This window comes from Hyperolius riggenbachi, chromosome 12 (assembly GCF_040937935.1).
Source record: "Hyperolius riggenbachi isolate aHypRig1 chromosome 12, aHypRig1.pri, whole genome shotgun sequence".
NCBI lineage: Eukaryota > Metazoa > Chordata > Amphibia > Anura > Hyperoliidae > Hyperolius > Hyperolius riggenbachi.
Window position 1 is genome coordinate 6,524,935 of NC_090657.1, and position 18,069 is coordinate 6,543,003.

The window sequence follows — 18,069 nt, forward strand, 5'->3', positions numbered from 1 at the left end:
AAAAATATATTCCGTATCCGTCCCTTCCTCACACAAGAGGCCACCCAAATGCTTGTTCATGCCTTAATCATCTCCCGCCTAGACTACTGCAACACCCTGCTCTGTGGCCTACCAAAAAACAGGCTAGCTCCTCTCCAATCCCTTCTACATGCAGCGGCCCGCCTCATTCACCTTTCCACACGCTCTTCCGATGCAGCCCCACTGTGCCGTTCTCTCCACTGGTTACCCATTACCCAGAGGATCCAGTTCAAACTCCTGACTCTAACATACAAAGCCCTCCACGAGTTGTCTCCTCCATACATCTCCTCACTAATCTCAAGATATTGTCCCTCCCGCAACCTTCGCTCCTCCCAAGAAATTCTCCTGGCCTCTAAGCTGATCACCTCCTCTCATGCTCGCATCCAGGACTTTACACGAGCATCAGCCCTTATCTGGAACTCTCTTCCACAGCCTGTACGTCATGCTCCAAACCTGGACATCTTCAAACGCACTCTTAAAACACACCTTTTCAGACAAGCTTATAACATTCTATAGCCTTTTATTTACTTATTTGTCACAATGTAACCAGAGGTAAAGAATCACTGCCTCATCCATCCTCCACCCCCTTACCTAGTGTGTCCCCCACTACCCATTAGATTGTAAGCTCGCAAGGGCAGGGTCATCCTCCTAATGTTTACTGTCTTTGTAACAATATTTGTGCTGCTTGGAACTCTGCTGTATATTTGTTAGTTGTATCTATGTTCCCCTTGTCGTCTTATTGTGCTTTGTAAAGCGCTGCGGAATATGTTGGCGCTATATAAATAAAAAATAATAATAATAATAATAATATGCCTACACTGCCTTATGGTAAATCCAGCCCTTTGTATACAGGTCCTTTTCAAAAAATTAGCATATTGTGATAAAGTTCATTATTTTCTGTAATGTACCGATAAACATTAGACTTTCATATATTTTAGATTCATTACACACAACTGAAGTAGTTCAAGCCTTTTATTGTTTTAATATTGATGATTTTGGCATACAGCTCATGAAAACCCAAAATTCCTATCTCAAAAAATCATGAATAGGTATCATGAAAAGGTTCTCTAAACGAGCTATTAACCTAATCATCTGAATCAACCAATTAACGCTAAACAACTGCAAAAGATTCCTGAGGCTTGTAAAAACTCCCAGCCTGGTTCATTACTCAAAACCGCAATCGTGGGTAAGACTGCCGACCTGACTGCTGTCCAGAAGGCCGTCATTGACACCCTCAAGCAAGAGGGTAACACACAGAAAGACATTTCCCGGATCGTCATTCAGACAGCACCCCTGGATGAGACTTGTCTCCCTCCCCACCGTGGACAGGAACTGCAAAAGAAGAATTTGCATAAGCGACAGGCAGCCTGCTATATAAGCTACTTACTTGCTGCTATACTTCAGTATAGTTTCCTGTCCCGGACGGAGCGGAGGGAGAGGTCTCCAGGGTGCCATCCGTATCAGTCGGCAGGGGCAGCGTGTAGCAGGACTCCCGAGAGAGCTGTGCAGGGAACAGCAGGGAGTCCTGCAGCGTATGGGAGGCTTCTCCAATGAAGGCAGCGGTGTTATGCGCGCAGGCGTGCACATGAAGAATGTCACTTCCGGTTCACCCGGAAGTAGTCACGCGCTGGCGTCCCGCGTGATCTGAGGTCTGCAGAGCGGCAGGGGCCGCGGCGGTGGGAGGCGAATCAGCGAAACAGCTGATTCCAATTAAGATGCCTGACTAACTAAGTGGCAGGGGCTGTGGCGGTGATATGTAGTCAGCCTAGAGGCCGATTCATCAAGGTATGTGAGGCTGATTAACATAATTTATGTGACAGGGGCAGCATTGAGTGTTTTCAGCTGGGTCTGCTTATGAGTATTTAGCTGGAGGTGAGTCCATAATTCAGATGTTGCTGGCAATCATGGAGGACGCTTCAGGTTCAGCTCCTTTGCAGTCTGCTAAGTCTGGCCAAGACCCCTCTCTGGCAAGTACATGTGGTACCTGAAATACTCCTGCTTGTTACTGTTATGTACTAAGAAACCTCTAGTAAAAGTTGTTCCTTGTTTGTGTTTTTTTTATAGCCTAAAAAACATGACAAATCGGATAAAAATTAAAAGTCTGAAAGATCTGACAAGACTGCTGCTCAGACCAGTCAGCAGGGTTCAAGCAGGTCTGAGAGGAAATGTGCAATTTGTAACAGTCGGTTATCTTTATCTTCCTCTAACAAGCTGTGTCAGAACTGTACAGAAAAGGTGGTTAAAGATGAGTTACCCGTCATATCTAAAGATTTAATGGGCTGGATGAGGTCGGAAATGTCCTCGGCAATAAGGGAAATTAAGGACTCTGCCATTGCTTCAAATTCTATGCTTCCTTCTGATGTTCCAGGAACTAGTGGAGATATGGACACAATGCCTGCAGTTGCTATTCCAGCATCTCCTGTATTGGCTTCATCTCAGCTAGTGCCCTCCGGTTCTAAACGTAGAAGAGAAAGCGAGGTGGAGGATTCAGAATTATCTGAGGGAGAAATTTCTGAATTGGATCAGCCATCAGATGGGGAAGTCTCTAATCCTGATAGATCAAAATTTGCTTTCTCTACTGATTTAATGAAGGACTTATTAATGGCTATGTATGATACAATGGGTATCAAGACAGAGAAAAAAATCTTTGACGCCTTTGGATGAGATGTACATAACTTTGGCGGACCCCCAGCCTCAGTTTATCCCAGTCCATTCCACCTTAAAGGGTATGATTAAGAAGGAATGGGATAACCCTGAGAAACGGGCCTTCTGGCCTAGATCCTTGTCCAATCGTTACCCTTTTTCTCCAGAGGATCAGGGGTTTTGGGGTTGAACCCATCTTTTTCAAGGGTGTCAAAGAAAACTGATTTAATATTTGAGGATTTTGGAAGTCTGAAGGATCCAATCGACAAAAAGATGGACAATCTTTTGCGTAGAGCATGGGAATCCTCTTCCTTGACATTCAAGCCCGCTGTAGCTTCAACAGCGGTGAGTAGTTCATTGAAGACATGGCTACTAGAAATGCAGAATAAGATCGCTTCCGGTGTTCCCCGAGAAGAAATTCTTAATGACTTTCCTAAAGTTTTAAATGCCTCTAATTATTTTATAGATGCTTCAGATGACACTGTAAAACTTACGGCCAGAACAACTGCCTTAGTTAACTCAGCCAGAAGAAGTATATGGGTTAAAACTTGGAATGGTGACAATTCCTCAAAATCAAAATTGTGTGATATACCATGTGAGGGGGGGCTGCTTTTTGGATCCAAGTTGGATGATACACTAGATAGAACATCAGATAGAAAGAAAAACTTTCCAGAAAAGAAAAGACCATTCCAGTATATGTGGCCATTTCGTCCCCTAACAGATCTGAGCAGGATTCCAAGTCCTCCATAGGTAAACATTGGGCCCCATACAGACCACAGAAGTCAAAACCCAACTTCAATCCTGCCAAGAGGCAGGATAAGCAATGACGCCAGGATCCCAGTGGGGGGGAAGTGTTGCAAACTTTTTAGAAGTATGGCATCCTCGATTCACAAATCAGTGGTTGCTAAAGATTGTTTCAGAGGGGTACCAGATCGAGTTCAATCATCATCCTCCTCTGAGGTTTTGCATTACTCCACAACCCCAAGATCACAGAAAGTGTCTGGCATTGCAGAACGAAGTCCTTTCTCTACAGGAGAAGGGGGTGATAAGATATGTACCAAGATGTCAGAGAGAAAAAGGGTTCTATTCTCAGGTGTTTCTGGTTAGAAAAAGCCACAAGGAACTTACCGGTTTATCTTAAACCTGAAAAAGTTAAATCTGAATGTAAAATACAGAAAATTCAGGATGGACAATATAAAATCTGTGATTCACCTCCATAGATTTCAAGGACGCATACCTTCACCTGCCCATCCGTCATCTCAACAGTATCTAAGATTTGCAGTGCTCATGGAGGAAGAGGTAAGACATTTTCAGTTTATTGCTCTTCCTTTTGGACTTTCCTCTGTACCATGGCTATTTACCAAGGTGATGTCTGAGGTTTTAGCCAAGCTTAGACTGAGGGGAATCAATATCCTCGGATATTTAGATGATTTTTTGATTTGGGGCCCTTCAGCCGAAGTGGTGAGGTTACAGACATTATCGACATTAGATTATCTCCAGCAGTTGGGTTGGCTTATTAATTTAATATATAGTAGCAAATATATCGGCGCCAAGGGACAATAAAACCGCCGCTGAGAAGAACAATGTCCAAAAGTTCAGAAGTCAGGCATACATCAAAGGTCAGCGCAGGTTTAGAAAGTCATTGTATGTAGGGAATGGTAAATTCTTCACCACAATATATCAAATGCTCAGAGGTAGGTATCCGCCAAACATCAAAACTAGAAAAGGCTTACCAGCTCCCAACAACCCACATTATAAGGTTGTGAAATGGCTCAGGTCACAGATAACGTCCAGGGAACATCAGACGTCGTGAAGATCCAGTGGACATCCGTATGGAGGTAAAGTTTCAGGAATTTATATAGGAAAACAAAAATGGCAATATCTAAGCGTAACCCGTTTATTAAGATACCATTTCTTTAAAAGGCAGTAGACATAAAAACGATAACTCACATACGGGGCCCATAAACAGGGAACCCCAGAAGATTAGCGCGCATGTAATGGTCAATCGTAAATCAATAAACAATGGTGCCGCCTGTTACCTTCCCGACCGGTTTCGCAGTCTTTTCTCCCCTAATGACGCAAGACTGCGAAACCAGTCGGGAAGGTAACAGGCGGCACCATTGTCTATTGATCTACGATTGACCATTACATGCGCGCTAATCTTCTGGGGTTCCCTGTTTATGGGCCCCGTATGTGAGTTATCGTTTTTATGTCTACTGCCTTTTAAAGAAATTTTATCTAAATAAACGGGTTACGCTTAGATATTGCCGTTTTTGTTTTCCTATATAAATTCCTGAAACTTTACCTCCATACGGATGTCCACTGGATCTTCACGATGTCTGATGTTCCCTGGACGTTATCTGTGACCTGAGCCATTTCACAACCTTGTAATGTGGGTTGTTGGGAGCTGGTAAGCCTTTTCTAGTTTTGATGTTTGGCGGATACCTACCTCTGAGCATTTGATATATTGTGGTGAAGAATTTACCATTCCCTACATACAATGACTTGCTAAACTTGGCTTATTAATTGGGAGAAATGTTCCCTTGTTCCATCCCAGGTGATAGAGTTTCTAGGTTTTAACATTGATACTAGGAAGGAGAAGATCTTCATGCCTGGTTGGAAAATTACTGCTATTCTAAACGCTGCTTTTTCCTTTCAGAACGCAAGAACGATATCACTGAGGAAAGCAATGGCAGTACTCTGACTCCTAACAGCCTCATTTCCCGCGGTACAGTGGGGACAATTCCACGCAAGGGTGCTACAGTTGTGTATACTCAGGTCATGGAACAGAAGCCTCGCAGTATTAGACAAAAGGATCCCTATCCCTCACAGCATAAAAGTGTCTCTGCTGTGGTGGCAGGATCAGGTTCATCTTTCGACAGGTCGTTATTAGAATTACCCGGAGCAAAGGATAATTACAACAGATGCCAGTTTATGGAGATGGGGAGCACACTTGGATGCTCTTCCAGCTCAGAGACAGTTGTCTGTACCGATCAGCTCAAGGTCATCAAACAGCAGAGAACTAGAAGCGGTGTGGATGTCACTACTACACTTCAAGGATCAGATCAGAGGATCGCATGTGACAATAAAGACCGACAACAGGACGGTAGTTGCATTCTTAAACAGACAGGGAGGCACGAGAAGTCAGATGTTAAGGAAGCAGACATCAAAGATTATGTTTTGGTCAGAAAGCAATGTCGAGTCATTACAGGCACGTCACCTAAAGGGGACATCGAACCAGGTGGCGGATTATCTAAGCAGGGAGAGGCTGGACCAGAACGAGTGGTCACTCAATCCGAAAGTCTTTCAGATGATAATTTCACAGTGGGGATGTCCAGAACTGGATTTATTCGCCAGGAGGAAGAACTCAAAATGTCTGAAATTTTGTGCCCTATACCAGGAGGACTCTCCTTGGGCAGTGGATGCGTTGGCACGATCAGTTGGGGGGGTATGATGATGTATGCTTTTCCTCCAATTCCATTACTTTCAATAGTATTGAAGAAGGTCATTCAGGACAAGGCGAGACTCATATTGATTGCTCCAATGTGGCCCAAACGTCCATGGTTCACATTACTTCAGTCTCTAGCGATATCAGATCCAATAATCCTCCCACTGATACAGGACCTGTTATCCCAGGGCCCAGTGTTGCATCCAGATCTGAGTCTACTTCACCTATCAGCCTGGAACCTGAGTGGGGAATACTAAAGTCCAAGGGCTTCTCAGATGATCTGGCAGAGACATTACTCAATAGTAGAAAAAAGGTAACTTGGGGAGTCTACCAGAAGGCATGGAGAGTCTTTAAGGACTGGTGTGTAAGCAGATCTTTCAGCAATAGATCACTCAGATCGGTTTTGGAGATTTTACAGTGTGGTTATAAAAAGGGCCTCAGTGTTAGTACTCTGAAAGTTCAAGTTTTAGCCCTAAGTGTTTTTCTAGAAAGAAAGTTAGCACAGGAAGATTATATAATCCGTTTTTTTCAGGCACTGAGAAGACTAAAACCATCTATACGATCAAGAGTACCTGCTTGGGATCTCAATACGGTCTTACAGGGTCTATGCGAGTCTCCATTTGAGCCTTTATCTCAGGTCTCTGACAAATTCCTAACATTAAAAACCATATTTCTTCTAGCCATTACTACTGCAAGAAGGATAGGGGAGCTACAAGCTTTATCCATAAAGGAGCCGTATTGTGTTATTTCAGAAGATAGAGTAACATTACGCCCGGATGCAGCATTCCTTCCTAAGGTTGTTTCTTCATTCCACAGGAACCAAGAAATTTATATCCCGTCATTTTGTGAAAATCCCACAAATGATAAAGAGAAGAGACTACATTCTCTAGACGTGAGATGTCTATTACATTATTTGGAAAGGACTAACTCTTGGAGGAAGTCGGACGCAATTTTTTTCCTGTTTGCAGGCAGGTCAAGGGGAAACAAGGCTTCTAAAACAATCTTAGCACGCTGGATCAAACAAGCAATTGTATCAGCATACCAGGTGCAAGGGAAGATGTTAAAGGGACATTTTTGTACGCATTGCGGCCCACAATAGCGCTAATTGCAGTCGGGAATGCGGAAAAAGCTACACGTGGCCGGTCCTGACGGGTCTGTCGGCAAAAACAAAACTAGCTGACAGCGGGGGACCAGAGGATTAGTGAGTGGCTGCGAGGGCACAGGACTGCTGCAGGGGACTGGTAGAAGCAGAACTAGCTGGCAGCGGGGGACCAGAGGATTAGTGAGTGGCTGCGAGGGCACAGGATGGCTGCAGGGGGCTGGTAGAAGCAGAACTAGCTGGCAGCGGGGACCAGAGGATTAGTGAGTGACTGCGAGGGCACAGGACTGCTGCAGGGGGCTGGTAGAAGCAGAACTAGCTGGCAGCGGGGGACCAGAGGATTAGTGAGTGGCTGCGAGGGCACAGGACTGCTGCAGGGGGCTGGTAGAAGCAGAACTAGTTGGCAGCGGGGGACCAGAGGATTAGTGAGTGGCTGCGAGGGCACAGGACTGCTGCAGGGGGCTGGTAGAAGCAGAACTAGCTGGTGGCGGGGGACCAGAGGATTAGTGAGTGGCTGTGAGGGCACAGGACTGCTGCAGGGGGCTGGTAGAAGCAGAACTAGCTGGCGGCGGGGGACCAGAGGATTAGTGAGTGGCTGCGAGGGCACAGGATGGCTGCAGGGGGCTGGTAGAAGCAGAACTAGCTGGCAGCGGGGGACCAGAGGATTAGTGAGTGGCTGCGAGGGCACAGGACTGCTGCAGGGGGCTGGTAGAAGCAGAACTAGCTGGCAGCGGGGGACCAGAGGATTAGTGAGTGGCTGCGAGGGCACAGGACTGCTGCAGGGGGCTGGTAGAAGCAGAACTAGCTGGCAGCGGGGGACCAGAGGATTAGTGAGTGGCTGCGAGGGCACAGGACTGCTGCAGGGGCTGGTAGAAGCAGAACTAGCTGGCGGCGGGGGACCAGAGGATTAGTGAGTGGCTGCGAGGGCACAGGACTGCTGCAGGGGACTGGTAGAAGCAGAACTAGCTGGCAGCGGGGACCAGAGGATTAGTGAGCGGCTGCGAGGGCACAGGATGGCTGCAGGGGGCTGGTAGAAGCAGAACTAGCTGGCAGCGGGGGACCAGAGGATTAGTGAGTGACGGTGAGGGCACAGGACTGCTGCAGGGGACTGGTAGAAGCAGAACTAGCTGGCAGCGGGGACCAGAGGATTAGTGAGGGGCTGCGAGGGCACAGGACTGCTGCAGGGGACTGGTAGAAGCAGAACTAGCTGGCAGCGGGGACCAGAGGATTAGTGAGTGGCTGCGAGGGCACAGGTCTGCTGCAGGGGGCTGGTAGAAGCAGAACTAGCTGGCGGCGGGGGACCAGAGGATTAGTGAGTGGCTGCGAGGGCACAGGTCTGCTGCAGGGGGCTGGTAGAAGCAGAACTAGCTGGCAGCGGGAACAGAGGATTAGTGAGTGGCTGCGAGGGCACAGGACTGCTGCAGGGGGCTGGTAGAATCAGAACTAGCTGGCAGCGGGTGACCAGAGGATTAGTGAGTGACGGTGAGGGCACAGGACTGCTGCAGGGGGCTGGTAGAAGCAGAACTAGCTGGCAGCGGGGGACCAGAGGACTAGTGAGTGGCTGCGAGGGCACAGGACTGCTGCAGGGGGCTGGTAGAAGCAGAGCTAGCTGGCAGAGGGGGACCAGAGGATTAGTGAGTGGCTGCGAGGGCACAGGACTGCTGCAGGGGGCTGGTAGAAGCAGAACTAGCTGGCAGCGGGGACCAGAGGATTAGTGAGTGGCTGCGAGGGCACAGGACTGCTGCAGGGGACTGGTAGAAGCAGAACTAGCTGGCAGCGGGGACCAGAGGATTTGTGAGGGGCTGCGAGGGCACAGGACTGCTGCAGGGGACTGGTAGAAGCAGAACTAGCTGGCAGCGGGGACCAGAGGATTAGTGAGTGGCTGCGAGGGCACAGGACTGCTGCAGGGGACTGGTAGAAGCAGAACTAGCTGGCAGCGGGGACCAGAGGATTAGCGAGCGTCTGCGAGGGCACAGGACTGCTGCAGGGGACTGGTAGAAGCAGAACTAGCTGGCGGCGGGGGACCAGAGGATTAGTGAGTGGCTGCGAGGGCACAGGACTGCTGCAGGGGGCTGGTAGAAGCAGAACTAGCTGGCAGCGGGGACCAGAGGATTAGTGAGTGGCTACGAGGGCACAGGATGGCTGCAGGGGACTGGTAGAAGCAGAACTAGCTGGCAGCGGGGACCAGAGGATTAGTGAGTGGCTGCGAGGGCACAGGACTGCTGCAGGGGACTGGTAGAAGCAGAACTAGCTGGCAGCGGGGACCAGAGGATTAGCGAGCGTCTGCGAGGGCACAGGACTGCTGCAGGGGACTGGTAGAAGCAGAACTAGCTGGCAGCGGGGACCAGAGGATTAGTGAGTGGCTGCGAGGGCACAGGACTGCTGCAGGGGACTGGTAGAAGCAGAACTAGCTGGCAGCGGGGACCAGAGGATTAGCGAGCGGCTGCGAGGGCACAGGACTGCTGCAGGGGGCTGGTAGAAGCAGAACTAGCTGGCAGCGGGGGACCAGAGGATTAGTGAGGGGCTGCGAGGGCACAGGACTGCTGCAGGGGACTGGTAGAAGCAGAACTAGCTGGCAGCGGGGACCAGAGGATTAGTGAGTGGCTGCGAGGGCACAGGATGGCTGCAGGGGGCTGGTAGAATCAGAACTAGCTGGCAGCGGGGGACCAGAGGATTAGTGAGTGGCTGCGAGGGCACAGGACTGCTGCAGGGGGCTGGTAGAAGCAGAACTAGCTGGCAGCGGGGGACCAGAGGATTAGTGAGTGGCTGCGAGGGCACAGGACTGCTGCAGGGGGCTGGTAGAAGCAGAACTAGCTGGCAGTGGGGGACCAGAGGATTAGCGAGTGGCTGCGAGGGCACAGGACTGCTGCAGGGGGCTGGTAGAAGCAGAACTAGCTGGCAGCGGGGGACCAGAGGATTAGTGAGTGGCTGCGAGGGCACAGGATGGCTGCAGGGGGCTGGTAGAAGCAGAACTAGCTGGCAGCGGGGGACCAGAGGATTAGTGAGTGACTGCGAGGGCACAGGACTGCTGCAGGGGGCTGGTAGAAGCAGAGCTAGCTGGCAGCGGGGGACCAGAGGATTAGTGAGTGGCTGCGAGGGCACAGGACTGCTGCAGGGGACTGGTAGAAGCAGAACTAGCTGGCAGCGGGGGACCAGAGGATTAGTGAGTGACTGCGAGGGCACAGGATGGCTGCAGGGGGCTGGTAGAAGCAGAACTAGCTGGCAGCGGGGGACCAGAGGATTAGTGAGTGGCTGCGAGGGCACAGGATGGCTGCAGGGGGCTGGTAGAAGCAGAACTAGCTGGCAGCGGGGGACCAGAGGATTAGTGAGTGACTGCGAGGGCACAGGACTGCTGCAGGGGGCTGAGGGAAGCCCCAGGTGAGTAAAACTCATTTTTTTTTTCTGGCTTAATGTTCACTTTAACTTCTTCTGTCAGGGCTTATTCTACAAGAGGTATTTCTATGTCATGGGCAGAGAGGGCAGGGGCCTCCATTGATCAGATATGCAGAGCTGCAACATGATCGAGTCATAACACCTTCGTGAAACATTATCGACTCAATGTATCTGCAGGCCACAGACTTATCCTTCGGATGGAAGGTTCTGCAAGCAGTGGTCCCGCCCTAGGCCTGATCTCTGTTATATCATCTCATCCAGGGGTGCTGTCCGAGTGACGATCCCGGAAAGACAACTTTACTTACGGTAACGTCTTTTCCGGTAGTCAGGAGGACAGCACCCCTACAACCCGCCCTTATTGGGTGGAGTATCTGAGGTTTGTATAAGCATTATTAGTGTCCGTATTATCTTTTATATTAACTGAAGTATAGCAGCAAGTAAGTAGCTTATATAGCAGGCTGCCTGTCGCTTATGCAAATTCTTCTTTTGCAGTTCCTGTCCACGGTGGGGAGGGAGACAAGTCTCATCCAGGGGTAAAAGTTGTCTTTCTGAACGAATAGGCTGTTCCCAGAGGGCTGTATCAAGGCACCTCAGTGGGAAGGAAAAAGTGTGGCAGAAAACGCTGCACAACGAGAAGAGGTGACCGGACCCTGAGGAAGATTGTGGAGAAGGACCAATTCCAGACCTTGGGGGACCTGCGGAAGCAGTGGACTGAGTCTGGAGTAGAAACATCCAGACCCACCGTGTACAGGCGTGTGCAGGAAATGGGCTACAGGTGCCGCATTCCCCAGGTCAAGCCACTTTTGAACCAGAAACAGCGGCAGAGGCACCTGACCTGGGCTACAGAGAAGCAGCACTGGACTGTTGCTCAGTGGTCCAAAGTACTTTTTTCGGATGAAAGCAACTTTTGCATGTCATTCGGAAATCAAGGTGCCAGAGTCTGGAGGAAGAGTGGGGAGAGGGAAATGCCAAAATGCCTGAAGTCCAGTGTCACATTCCCACAGTCAGCGATGGTCTGGGGTGCCATGTCAGCTGCTGGTGTTGGTCCACTGTGTTTTATCAAGGGCAGGGTCAATGCAGCTAGCTATCAGGAGATTTTGGAGCACTTCATGCTTCCATCTGCTGAAAAGCTTTATGGAGATGAAGATTTCATTTTTCAGCACGACCTGGCACCTGCTCACAGTGCCAAAACCACTGGTAAATGGTTTACTGACCATGGTATTACTGTGCTCAATTGGCCTGCCAACTCTCCTGACCTGAACCCCATAGAGAATCTGTGGGATATTGTGAAGAGAAAGTTGAGAGACGCAAGACCCAACACTCTGGATGAGCGTAAGGCTGCTATCGAAGCATCCTGGGCCTCCATAACACCTGAGCAGTGCCACAGGCTGATTGCCTCCATGCCACGCCGCATTGAAGCATCCTGGGCCTCCATAACACCTGAGCAGTGCCACAGGCTGATTGCCTCCATGCCACGCCGCATTGAAGCATCCTGGGCCTCCCTAACACCTGAGCAGTGCCACAGGCTGATTGCCTCCATGCCACGCCGCATTGAAGCAGTCATTTCTGCAAAAGGATTCCCGACCAAGTACTGAGCGCATAACTGAACATAATTATTTGAAGGTTGACTTTTTTTTTTGTTTTAAAAACACTTTTCTTTTATTGGTCGGATGAAATATGCTAATTTTTTGAGATAGGGAATTTGGGTTTTCATGAGCTGTATGCTAAAATCATCAATATTAAAACAATAAAAGGCTTGAACTACTTCAGTTGTGTGTATTTGAATCTAATATATATATGAAAGTCTAATGTTTATCAGTACATTACAGAAAATAATGAACTTTATCACAATATGCTAATTTTTTGAAAAGGACCTGTATACAAAGGGCCGGATTTACCATAAGGCAGTGTAGGCACGTGCCTACAGGCGCCTGATGATGGAGAGGTGGCTCACTCCCCTTCCTAAGCACCTCCCTCCCTCCTTCCCTATGCAGAGTCCTGATGAGTGTAAATGAGAGGTTACTCACCCAGCTCCCAGCATTCCACTGACCACATCTCCCTTCAGCTGGGGGCACCTCTAGCTACATAATACTGAGGCTACCTAATGCTAAGGGGCACCTGTAGCTACCTATGACAGGCAAGGGAAGTAAGGGAGAAGTGACAGCCGGCACAGCCAGCACACTTGTGGTGCAGTTCGGCAGGGATTTGTAGGTTCACGGCGCTGCTTACATACTAACCTAACTTTGTGTAACCTGTGTACTGATCCCCACCACTGCCAAATCACTCGGCACCGCCATATCTGCAAATTACATTGTGGTCTATGGTGGTGCCCAATATACCGACTAGGCCATCTGTCATAATTACCTTCTTCAGAGCTGCAGCCATGTAACCGCAACCCAGTTATTGTTTTTTTTTACTTAAAGGGGAACTGATGTGAGAAGAATATGGAGGCTGCCATATTTATTTCCTTTTAAACAATACCAGTCGCCTGGCAGCCCTGCTGATCTGTTTGGCTGCTGAAGTGTCTGAATCACACCAGAAACAAGCATGCAGCTAATCTTGTCAGATCTGACTATAATGTCAGAAACACCTGATCTGCTGTATGCTTGTTCAGGGGTTATGGCTGGAAGTATTAGAGGCAGAGGGTCAGCAGGATAGCCTGGCAACTCGTATTGCTTATAAGGAAATAAATATGTCAGTCTCCATATCCCTCTTGCTTCAGTTGCCCTTTAAACACCTTTCTTCTTTTTATGTCAGGGTTGTTATATTAAAATTCCTGGTGTTCAGATGTAACTGTATCAGTGCCAAAACCTCCACAGTGATTCAGATCATTATACCGCACTCACCAATGTTATGAGCGGCAGCTACATGGACAGTACATGAGACAGAGTTCACACGTGTCAGAATAACCAGTCTACTCCCAATTGTAGTGGTAATATGCTAAAACGCTACACAGGAGGAAAAAGCACTGTGGACTATGACAATTATATCTGAATGAAAGTCAGATTTATCAAAGACACTCTTCACTGAACATCAATCAGAGCTTTCAGTTTACACAACTCTCTTTTTTATTAGTATATTAGTTTACATCTGCTATGCTTTCCAATCATAGAAGTTTCCAAATAAATGATCAGATTTTCAGTGATAAAAGCTGTAAATATATCCAGTACAGACATTAATGTATTAACAGTCATTAGTATTCTAAGGGCCCTTTTACACTTAAAGGACACCCGAGGTGACATGTGACATGATGAGATAGACATGGGTATGTACAGTGTCAAGCACAATAAGAACTATGCTGTGTTCCTTTTTTTATTTCTCTGCCTGAAAGTGTTAAATATCAGGTATGTAAGTGGCTGACTCAGTCCTGACTCAGACAGGAAGTGACTACAGTGTGACCCTCACTGATAAGAAATTCCAACTATAAAACACTTTCCTAGCAGAAAATGGCTTCTGAGAGCAGGAAAGAGATAAAAAGGGTCAATAGTTCATAGATATTATCTCTGGCATACTTCAATGAATGTGTCATTGAGCAAAAACAGTTAAAACTTAAAAAGTAGATTTATACATAAAATAAAACTGTGGAATATCTATAAAAGTCATTTTTAGGAGAAGGAAGATGGATACAATAGTTTATTTCATTAGTTTATTTTCACCTCGTGTGTCCTTTAATGCGTTTTAATGTGTTGTGATGCACTGCATGCTGCATGCTTTTTTGCGGAGGCCAAAATGCAATGCAGCGCATTAAAACGCATTAAGGGTAAAAGGACCCTAAGAGGCAAAAAAGTCTGTCGTTAAGTTCACAACTGATCCTAGCCCACTGAACTGCTTTAAACACATGAAGGGGCATTCCCAGCTGTAGTTCCAAATCACGGACACTCCTGATTACTACAGACAACACAGAGTTAAGATGATAAAAATTACAATTTTTAAATATTTCTTTAAATATTGTTTTCTGTCATGAAGAAGTAGAAGTCCTCCGCTCTAATGCACAGAATCCTGGTTTTCTATGATTAAGGCCAGCGTGTGATAGAGTTCCTTTGCCTGTAGGAAAAAAAGCACAAACTCATTAGGTTTAATGATGGCAATGATTTTATTACCATTCAGTTCTCTCCTCTACAGATACATACTGTACAGCCCAGATATGGAGTTCATGCCGTGTATTTATAGCAATCTGATTCTCACCATTCGCATTTGTCATTTTTGTTCTTTAATAACTTTTATCAATTTTAATTTTTGTTTTTTTTTAACCTCTTTAGCGGTAATCCCGAGTCAGGCTCAGTGAGTTATATGCAGGAGCTGCTGTAGATCTCTCTGTGGTATATTTTTTTTCTTGTTTTCAGGGTCTAATGCTGGGTACACACCATACAATTTTCTGTTAATTTACCTGCCAGATAGATGATTTCCAACATGTTGGAACTTATCTAGCCATCTATCTGCCGAGTAATTAGCATTGCTCTACTCAGCAGGAGATAACCAGAAGACCATGCACCAGAGATAATGGCCAGTCTCTACCAGTACTTTACAGAAAATGATCTAACACAAAATCTAAAGGGGCCCATACACCTAACGATTTCCCGCCGATATACAGCAGATTTGATCACTGTGATCGAATCTGCTGTGAAATCGTTACGCAAACGCTGACCGAACGTTCGATTTCCGTCCGAAATCAATCGTTCCCGTAGATCCGTCCGCGCGGAAGATTTTGCTTGATCGCCGGCGGGTCGGGAGTGCGTCGGTAGCGGCGTTCGAATGTCCGACGACCGATGCTAGTGGCAATACATTACCTGATCCGGCCGATGCGTTTCCCCGCTGTCACAGCTAGGCTCTAGCTGGCTTCACTTCTTCCTGTCCGGACAGGAAGTTTAAACAGTAGAGCGCCCTCTACTGTTTAAACTTCCCCGGACAGGAAGTTCAATGAAGCTGCAGCCCAGAGCGGAGAAGAAGACAGCGGAGAACGGGGGACTCGCGCCGGTCGGATCAGGTAATGTAAGCAGGGGGGGCAGCGGCAGATCCACAGATGGTGAATCGGTTTCATGCTGAAATCGATTCACAATCTGTTTTCAGTAGAGGCATCCATCCGATCCCTCTCTGATCAGATTCGGTCAGAGAGGGATCTATCTGTTGGTCGGATCTGATGGCAAATCGACCAGTGTATGGCTACCTTAAGAGAAAAATCTAACAGAAAATTGTATGGTGTGTACTAGGCACAAAAGCTTGTGAATAAAATTGCATGGCTTTCAGACCCTAAATCTGAAAAGGATCATACCGCCAAGGAGGTTAATAAATAACTTTATTGGCAAGCAATTATAAAGAGGTACCAGTATACAATGATAGGTATATGACACAGGACAAGCCCGAAACATAACAGAGTCCTAGCCCCGACGTGGAGCAGATAAATCATGCTATATATATATATTTTTTTTAAAGCATGTAGCTAGCCTAGCGCTTCCCCCCTCCCTTTGCTATCCCTCCCATCCCTCCGATCGCCGCCGGCGAATTTACCCTGCAGGGAATCCAGTTCTGAACGGGGTTCCCTGTATGGGCCTCCCCGTCGCCACGGTGACGATCGCGATGACGTCACCGATGTGACGTCAGCGGGTATTCCGATCCACCCCTCAGCGCTGCCTGGCACTGATTGGCCAGGCAGCGAAAGGGGTCTGGGGGGGGCGGCGCTGCGAATCGGCGGGTAGCGGCGGCAATCGTTATACACACGCAGCTAACAAAATGCTAGCTAAGTGTAGCAAAAAAAATTATGTAAATCGGCCCAGCAGGGCCTGAGCGACACCCTCCGGCGGCTCACCCAGCGTGACGCTGGGTGAGCCGCCGGAGGGTGTCGCTCAGGCCCTGCTGGGCCGATTTACATAACACGGGGTTACCGCCAAGGAGGTTAAAGGAACACTATCCATTAACAGATTTTTTTTAACCTGGGATTGAGAGAGTTCTTGAAGTGCTGGGAAATAATGATGTATATATTTCATTTGCTTATCTCTTTTGTTTACTGTAACAAGTTCCTTCCACTCTAAACTGACGGCAGTTTGCTCTAATCTGACGTCAGAGTGAGCCATGAGGGGAGGGGGAATTCCCTCACAGTACATCTGATAACCCTGTGTGTGTGTGAGAGAGAGAAAGTCATGTGTCTCTGACTGAAGTGTCTGAAGAGAGCAGAGGAAATGTAACTTGTTATAAACATTTGTAACTGCCTGTGACACCACAGCTTTTCATACCTTTTTTTGCTTTCAGAGAAAAATACTCTGTAGTCTGATGTGCAAAATCAACAACAACACTGGCTGTGCATTGAAGCAGACACCCCTTTTGAGAATGGTTTTTCCCAATAGAGCTAAATCCTACACACAGTGACTTAAAGCCTTTGCCTCTGATATTGAACATGAAAAGTAGGAAAATGTTTACACAGCTACTTAGACATCATTTGTACATCGTTATTTTAGAACACTTGGTTTGATAGTGTCCCTTTAGCCCCCATTCACACTAGAGCGTTTTGCCGCGATTTCGGCAAAACACGCAAACGCTAGCACTTTTTAAAGTGCTAGGGTAATAAAAGTCTATGGGCCTTTTCTCATTTGGGCGATTTCTGCAAATCGCACAAAACCGGCCCAAAACGGCGAACGCGTAACCTGCACCATTTTCATCGCGGAAAAATCACCACACCGTTCACTCCCACAAAACGCTGGCAAAAATTGTCAGCGTTTTAAAAACTTAAGTGTGAACAGGGCCTTGAGGCTTCTTTGATCAACACAAATTATATTCACTCCAGCTGATCCAGACTCTAGACCAGAGGTGCCCCCCCGCCTCTACAAAAACCCAACACATAATTAGGCTCGCCTCCCCACATCTCCAAACATAATTATGGTAGGCAAAGTCCTCTCCACAGCATAGACAGCCAGATGTGACTTTAGCACTCTGGGCACCTTAAAGAGAACCTGCGGTGTGTTTAAAGAATGTTATCTGCATACAGAGGCTGGATCTGCCTATACAGCCCAGCCTCTGTTGCTATCCCAAACCCCACTAAGGTCCCCCTGCACTCTGCAATCCCTCATAAATCACAGCCGTGCTGTGAGGCTGTGTTTACATCTGTAGTGTCAGTCTCAGCTGCTCCCCCGCCTCCTGCATAGCTCCGGTCCCTGCCCCCGTCCCTTCTCTCCAATCAGCAGGGAGGGAAGGGATGCAGGCGGGGACTGGAGTTCTGCAGGAGGCGGGGAGAGCAGCAGACTGACTCTATAGAGATAAACACAGCCAGCTCTGACAAGCTGTTTGTCAGCAGCGTGGCTGTGATTTATGAGGGATTGCAGAGTGCAGGGGGACCTTAGGCGGGTTTGGTATAGCAACAGAGGCTGGGCTGTATAGGCAGATCCAGCCTCTGTATGTAGATAATATTCTTCAAACCCACCTCGGGTTCTCTTTAAAGAGAACCTAAGATGCGTTCTAAGGATCCTATGAGCACACAGAG

At 47.8% G+C, this 18,069-nt stretch overlaps 1 protein-coding gene across 1 annotated transcript in view; it reads right to left on the reverse strand.

Annotated features, from left to right (window-relative positions):
* Window positions 1-14,233: 14,233 nt before the first annotated feature.
* The window catches only part of MYO15B (myosin XVB), a 201,390-nt gene continuing 197,554 nt past the window's right edge, over window positions 14,234-18,069 (reverse strand). The window contains exon 43 of the mRNA XM_068262697.1: window positions 14,234-14,645. Within this exon, the coding sequence (XP_068118798.1) occupies window positions 14,586-14,645 (60 nt within the window). The 3' untranslated portion in view covers window positions 14,234-14,585. The remainder of the gene's footprint in view (window positions 14,646-18,069) is intronic.